Source organism: Triticum urartu, chromosome 3A, assembly GCF_056163025.1.
Source record: "Triticum urartu cultivar PI428250 chromosome 3A, HENAU_Tu73, whole genome shotgun sequence".
NCBI classification, from domain to species: domain Eukaryota; kingdom Viridiplantae; phylum Streptophyta; class Magnoliopsida; order Poales; family Poaceae; genus Triticum; species Triticum urartu.
This window is the reverse complement of record NC_141875.1, coordinates 639,421,351-639,428,754: the sequence shown is the minus strand read 5'-3', so window position 1 is coordinate 639,428,754 and position 7,404 is coordinate 639,421,351. Positions and strand designations below refer to the sequence as shown.

The 7,404-nt window shown below is 46.7% G+C and overlaps 1 protein-coding gene across 1 annotated transcript; it reads left to right on the top strand.

Moving 5' to 3' along the window:
• The first annotated feature begins 2,403 nt into the window (after window positions 1-2,403).
• On the top strand, window positions 2,404-5,880 carry LOC147981016 (putative F-box/LRR-repeat protein 9). The gene is made up of 4 exons (XM_087513756.1): window positions 2,404-2,782; window positions 2,865-3,006; window positions 3,797-4,143; window positions 4,700-5,880. Exons 1-4 carry the CDS (start codon window positions 2,595-2,597, stop codon window positions 5,178-5,180), a joined length of 1,158 nt encoding a protein of 385 aa, XP_087369882.1. The 5' UTR covers window positions 2,404-2,594; the 3' UTR covers window positions 5,181-5,880.
• Window positions 5,881-7,404: the final 1,524 nt, after the last annotated feature.

The window sequence follows — 7,404 nt, the reverse complement described above, 5'->3', positions numbered from 1 at the left end:
GGTTCGTGGCTGGAACCGGGACTAAAGCCCAGCCTTCTGTCCCGGTTCGAGCCAAGAACTGGGACCTATGTTTGTGGGCCAGGAGCGAGGCCTATTGGTCCCGGTTCGTGCCAAGAACCGGGACAAATGGGCCCAGAAGAACCGGGACCAATGCCCATGTGGCCCCGGCCGGCCCCCTGGGCTCACGAACCGGGACGAATGCATCCATTGGTCCCGGTTCGTGGCAGAACCGGGACTAATGGGCTGGCCAGGCCCGAACGAAAGCTCCTTTTTCTACTAGTGCTAGTGAAGCATTTGAGCCTAAATGTTTGGGTCTGCGGTTCCGGAAGGGAGGATGCATAAAGGGAGAGGTTTGAGACAACTCAGGAAAGATTGAGGAAAACACTACTTGATTGGAGTGAACAATTTATGTCTGTTGGAAACAAAGAATATTAATCAAATTAAGATGTAGCCCAGGCGATTCCCATGTACATTATGAGTGTTTTTTGCTTACCTGTCTCGGTTTGCGATGAGCTAACTAAGAAAGTACTAGTGGGGTTGTTGAGAATGGAAAAAAGAGGATGGCGTGGTTGAGTTGGGATAAATTGAGGCTACCAAAGAATAAAGGAGGTATGGGATTCGGAGACATGCGAGCTTTCAACCAAGCTTTATTGGCTAAGCAAGCATGGAGATTAATTGATACCCCTGCAAGTTTATGTGCTCGTTTGTTAAAGGCGAAATATTATCCGAATGGCAGCATTCTTGATACTGTGTTTACACGACACTCTTCGGCTGCTTGAAAGGGCATAGTGCATGGGTCGAAACTTGTCAAAAAAGTTATAGTTTTGGAGAATTGGTGATGGGGCGTTGGCTAGGACATGGAGGGATCTTTGGATCCCTCGACGATTGCAACATTCTTGATACTGTGTTTACACGACACTCTTCGGCTGCTTGGAAGGGCATAGTGCATGGGTTGGAACTTGTCAAAAAAGGTATAGTTTTGGAGAATTGGTGATGGGGCGTCGGCTAGGACATGGAGGGATCCTTGGATCCCTCAACGATTTGATTTTCGTCCCGTTACTCCTAAGAGGAACTGTCATTTTAACTGTGTTTCTGATTTTTTGAATGAAAGTGGTGCATGGATCATTGATCGCCTCAAGGAACATTTCTGGGCAATGGACATTGTCGAAATTCTCAAAATTCAAACTTCGCCTAGGAACAGAAGCGATTTCATTGGGTGGTTTCCTGAATCACATGGCATGTTTACGGTCAAATCGGCCTATCGTTTGGCAACAGAAGCACACAATGTACTGCATGCTAGTGGCGCAAGTAGCACAAGTCCCGATGGTGTGCGTACAATCTGGAGCAATATTTCAAATTCAAAGGTTCCCCTTAAAATGCGATTATGGCATGGAGAACAGTGTCGGGGTCATTGGCCACTAATCTGGCTAAGAACGAGCGACATATTCTAGCGTCCAGTACTTGCACGGTCTGCGGTCTCGGTATTGAGAGGGAAAGCAGTTTTCATACTCTTATCACATGTGTGCATGCTCGTCATGTATGGGGAGGCTCTACTTATGATTTGGTCCTTGCCAGATGACTCAATTCTTGTGGATATGGGAGAGGATTGACCGTTGCGAGTGCTATCTAATTGTCCATATCATATATGCGACTAAGTAATCATGACTATCTGGCGAATTTGGTAGATTCGTAATGACATAGCGCATGGAAAAAAAGAGACCCCGGTGAAGATGGCTGTGCAATATTCGTATAGTTACTATAAATCTCTGGATCTTGTCACCAAATATTGTACAGAGGAAATTATAAAAGGAAAACGAACATGCTCCCTAAGTTGTGGCCACCACCGCGGTCGGGCTGGGTGGCACTTGGCACTTTTTGTTGGTGGCTCCTTTTCGAGCATGGATGGCCGGGCAGCGGCCAGAATGGTCTTCTGAAGAGAAGATGGGTTATTGATTTTCGCGGCGTATAGATACGTATTTCATTGCAATGATGCCTTTGAAACCGAAATGCATGCAATTATGCAAGGATGGCACTAACCATTCAGCATTCGAATTTTTCAGTGGCGGTACAAATCAGATTCTGTTAATGCTTTAGCCATTTTTGCAGATGACATCTTGTCCAGGTCGGCTTATGGACACTTAGCTGTTGAGATTAGAGAAAATATGTCTGTTAGAGAGTTTGTTCCTCTGAAGATTAGCAGGAAACAAAATAGGGTAGTACATCAATTTGCATATTATAGCCGTATCAAAACTTGTACTACTGCCGTGTGGTTAAATTCGAACCCTCGGTGTGGTGAGGACTTGTCTTGAAATTGTAACCTTATTGTTACAGAATAAAACTCTCTTCCACCCAAAAAGAGAAAAGGAAAACAACCCCACGATAGGCGGTTCAAGCCGGGCCTTAACACCTGCGCCCCGCCGCCTACGCTCCCTTGGCCTCCTCGACTTCTCGTTCCAAACTGCTCTGTGCTCTGTGCTCTCGACTTCTCCACGGCCACACCTACGCTCGCTTCTCGTCCCAAGGATTTGGGGTTTGGGTTCGGTTGGTTGCCCGATCTGATTGGTCTGGTCCTTCGGTCGGTGCGGCGGGAGCGCATGGCCGGCCCACCGGCGAGCCCGTCCGGCGAAGGCGGCAGCCCCACGGCCGGCGGCATCGGGGAGGAGCGGGACGTGTTCGTGCCCGTCGCGGATATCAGCCGCATCATGGGGAAGGTCATCCTGCCAGACGGGAAGATCGACGAGGGGGCCCTGCGGGAGCTGGCCTCCGAGTTCATCACCCGCCGGTAAATGGATCCGCCGCTCTTCGATCTCTGCTTGGCTTGAACGGCCTTTGGTTTCGGCGGCTGACCCGTCGGTGCTTTGCAGGGCGAGCGGCGAGAGCGACGGATGCAAGAGGGCGAAGCGGGAGGCCATGACCGTCGACGACCTGCTGTCCGAGATGGCGAAGCAGGGGTTTCAGGACCACATCGAACCCCTCAAGGCCTGCCTGCACAAGTATAGCAGAGTGGTGCGTATACTGGTTTGATGGATGGTTTGGTAAATCAAAATCAGTTTTGCTAGAGCACATCTAGATGTCCCCTAAGTATTGCGCATCTAAGTCATATATCACCGATTTTACGCGAAGATTTGTGTGAGTATTTTTTTTGTCTGTTTATTTTTTCTTTTTAGTTTGATTGAGTCACCTAGATGTGCAATAACTAGTTTAAATAAGAGTTCATCCTGGGGCAGTGATTTTGGCACCAAATTGGATGGTTGTTTTGCAGAACCATTCTTTCCTAAATAGGCCGAGCTTTGCTTCGCTACACCCTCCCTAAAAAGGGTTTTTAAGAAGAGATATTTCATACTTGGCTAATTATCAGCTACAAGTACAGAGGTGCGTTACTGGTTTGATAGATGGTTGGGTAAAACAAAATTGGGGGGATTCTGAGATGATTGGCTGATCATCTTGGGGCTTGGGTACCCGCACTGCCTTTGGCACCAAATTGGATGGTTGTTTTGCAGAACTTTCTTTCCCTAAACAAGCCGAGCTTTGCCATCGCTGCACTCTCCCTAAAAAAACATAATAGGGGTATTCATACTCAGCTAATTATCTGATTGTTGCTTCAGCCTAAACCATTTGATCAGCCTTAGGTTTTTTTGTTAAAAGTTACGTTCTCTTGTACAATGGGAGAAGCTACTCTTGCTGTATTATATAAGCTTCGTCTCTCTTGTGTTAAAGCTGTTTCTCATCTTGCGAATTTTAAGCTTTTGCTAAAGTTAGCCATCCTTGTATCTCTGTGATGACAACTTGTTTTTAGGAGCTACCTTGCACAATGGAGGTGGAGCCAAACCCCTTGCCCATGTCTGATGTCAGGGATTGGTCTGAGCTCCCACTTGATGTGCTTTCTGCAATCTTCATGAAGCTTGGGAACATTGAGATTCTGATGGGTGCGGGACTCGTGTGCCGCTCATGGCTGGTGACAGCCAAGTCCCCTGAGTTGTGGCGTTTCGTGGACATGACGCGCCACAAGGTGGTTTTCTCAAAGGCAGAAAGTGTCATGTGCAAAATGGCAAAGGTGGCTATAGATCGCTCTGATGGACGGATGGAATCGTTCTGGGCTCAGAAGTTTGTCACTGGCGAACTCCTGAATTACATTGCAAGCAGGTATTGTTCTTTGCATTCTTGAATTTTAGCAATTTGTCTCTTACTCTGTATGTGTCAAACTTGGCAGGATATCAAATAAGGCCAATGCATTTCTGCTAAACATGTTTTCAGCCTTTTATGATATTTTATTGTGACATATGTCTAATAGTGTTCTTCAAGGTGTTCAAATGACACTTCAAATGCTTGAGGTGAGTAGTTTGCAAACTAAAACATAATTGGCACATTTGTACGCCTGCATTTGTCTCTGCAATTAGGAAAACATATTTTGGATAGGTCGCTTATAGACAAATAAGCTGGCTTGAGGTAGAGATCTTATTTGATATTTATGGTGCATCGTCATGTGATATTTATGATAGGTCGCTTATTGCCACATTTGTGAACTTGGGGTAGTGAGGCTCTCATTTTATATTTTTCATATGGTAGATCTCTCTGACCACTTCACTTTAAGGGAAAAACATATGTTTACTTTTTAAACTAGTTATACAGTTTTACCCCTATTTGTCTGGTTCTTCTCAGTTCATGTGATATCCTTCTACTTTCATACTTGTCTCTGCAGATGCAACTCATTGAAGAGCATTCGGCTCATCGGCGCCTATTACTTTTGGGATGATGAGAACGTAATAATTAAGCTTGCAGCTAAATGTCCAATGCTAGAAGAGATAGAGTACTCTGATCAGAAGCAGTCATGGTCCTTTTTCACGGGGATCGGCGCAGCACGCCCAGAGCTGAAACGTCTAAGAGTCCGTTTGCCTTGGTTCGACTCAGATTCAATATTGCGTGAGATGAGGATGGAACAGCGGAACGGCGATGACGAAGACGAGGAGGAGGAGGAAGAGGAGTCTGATGAGGCTTGGGAGGCAAGACACAATGAGGAGGCCTTCGCCATAGCAGAGAGCTTGCATGAGTTGCGGCTTCTTCAGATGGCAGGCTACGGCCTGACCAACAAAGGGGTATACGCCATCCTTGAAGGCTGCCCCCACCTCGAGTTCCTCGACCTCAGAGAATGTCTCCACATCGAAGTTAACGCTGAACTCTGAGCTCGCTGTGCCAATATCAGGCATGTCCGGCTGCCAGGACGGGAGCTGTATGTTCGGTGCCCAGAGCTCCAAACCATCGAGGCGGATGAAGGTCAAGTGATCGAGATGGCTGATCTCTATGAAACGGAGGCTCGCTCTCTGCACAACGAGCCAGCGATGGACAATGATGACTATGGCGAGAATTACTGCGACTGCTGGGATGACTACTCGCTCCCCTCGTCCCCTGACTCGCCTGCCTTGCCGATGTACTCGATGGATGATCCCAGATACTACTGGGAGCTGTAAACAGATGCAGTTGTGCCATGTTCAGTAGTCCGGATTGGTCGAGTACTTGGCTGCATGCATGAGTAGGCCTGTCTGTCTTGCCGATCTACTCCATGGATGATACAGATGCGGCTGTGCCATGTTCAGTAGTCCAAGTCACCGTCTTATTTTGGATCCTGAATATTTTGTGTGCATCCCTGCAGGAGGGCTTTTGATGTACAAACACGCCAATGGTGCTTTTGAACCATCTGCCTCTAGTGTCCGTTTGTGTAGTATTTGGACGTACGGACTGCTTGTTGTGAGTGTCTGTAGTAGGTAACATCCATGAGTTTGATGCTAATGCAAGCTGATTACTACTCCCTCCGTTCCATAATATAAGATCATTTTTGACAATAGACACTATTCCCTTCCTCTCATAATATAAAAGCGTTTTCGACACTAGTGTAATGCAAAAAATGCTCTTATATTATTAGATGGAGAGAGTATGATATATGATAATGGCAAAAATGATATCATATTTTGGGATGGAGGGAGCAGTTTGCTAGTACGCTACGTGAACCTTTTCCTGAACTTATTACTTTTGCTCTGAAGTTTAAAAAAGATAAATTATGGAGAGTGGGACATGCTAAAAGTAAAATTTATAAATAAAAATCTAGCAACCTTTTATCCTATACAAAATACGGATGTAAGCCTGTGAATAGTTTGTCATCCAGACTAAAGCCAGCCCAAACCAGGTGACTCCACGGGCAGCATCCAAACCAACTCGATCCAACAAAATTCTGCTAGAATCCAAACCAAACCAATCTGTTCTTGTTTTTCACCCAATCCAAACCAAAACCAGTTCTATTTTTGGACTGAATCCACAGATTGAAACCGTGGACAAGTCCATATATCCAGGTGCCTTGGACAAGTTCATATTGCAGGTGTGGAGTTTCTGAATTGCATCTATGAATCTTTATACAGGAAGCGGTGTGGGCGGAGGTAGAACCTGTAGGCCGAGCTCTTGACGTCAACGAGGAGACTGAAACCCACAGCGACGGAGACAACTAGAAACTCGAAACCATCGGCAGCGGCGGAGACAGACTCGAGCTCCATGGCGGCGGCGGCGACTCAAGCCTTGGGACGTTGGAGGCAACTAAAATCGGGTAGCTTCAAGGCTCGGAAAGCTGGAGGAGAGACGAGCGAGCTCCAGCCGGTGACGGCAACGGCCGACGGCCCGGCAGGCGCTAACTGCATGGCAATGACCACGAGGCTGAGGGCGTTGGTCTCGTATAGTTTTGGTCGACAGACCGGTTTCCATCTACGAGTTGAAACTGTTTGAGACCGATTTGGAGGTGTTCAAATTGAACCAGACTAATCCATAATATCTAAAGCCCAAACCACACCAGATTATATTAGGGGCTCAGTCCATTTAAACCCATCCAAAGAGGGTTCGGTAGAAAAACCAAATTGAAACTGCGGTTCCAATCCAAACCATTCCCAGGTTTATACGGATGGCGCAAAGGATATGGAGTTTTTACTTCTGAGCTCAAATGCACCATCCAAACAAATAGCAACAAAATTAAAAAGAAATTTGATTTTCTTGGCAATAAACATATTTGAATTTTCTATGCACATACAAAGTTTCGTGAAGAACGTCAAAAAGACTATTTTTAAAGCATTGATTTTTTTCTTCATCCAGAGCATTAGGAATCCTTTTTCTACAGGTCCGATGTCGACCTCGCCGTCGTCCAGGACCATGCACCGACTCTCTCTTCCCCGGTGACCTAGCCAGGCATTGCCGCCATTGAAGATCGCCGTGCTGGATCACATGTGCCGTCGTCAAGCATCGCTTGCCAGCAGTCGCAACCAACCACACAACAATGTTGCTGTCCCGCAGCAACCCACAACTCCTTCATATCGGTCTCCCGATGAGCAGCAGCCTCCACCGCCGCCGACACCGTGCGGGCTTTGCCCGCCG

Excerpts from the sequence above, each read along its gene's own strand:
- LOC147981016 (XM_087513756.1), top strand. The coding sequence starts at position 2,595 with ATGGCCGGCCCACCGGCGAGCCCGTCCGGCGAAGGCGGCAGCCCCACG. Across the intron at positions 2,783-2,864 it reads TCCGAGTTCATCACCCGCCG|GGCGAGCGGCGAGAGCGACG; the intron begins GTAAATGGATCC and ends GGTGCTTTGCAG. Across the intron at positions 4,144-4,699 it reads CTGAATTACATTGCAAGCAG|ATGCAACTCATTGAAGAGCA; the intron begins GTATTGTTCTTT and ends TTGTCTCTGCAG.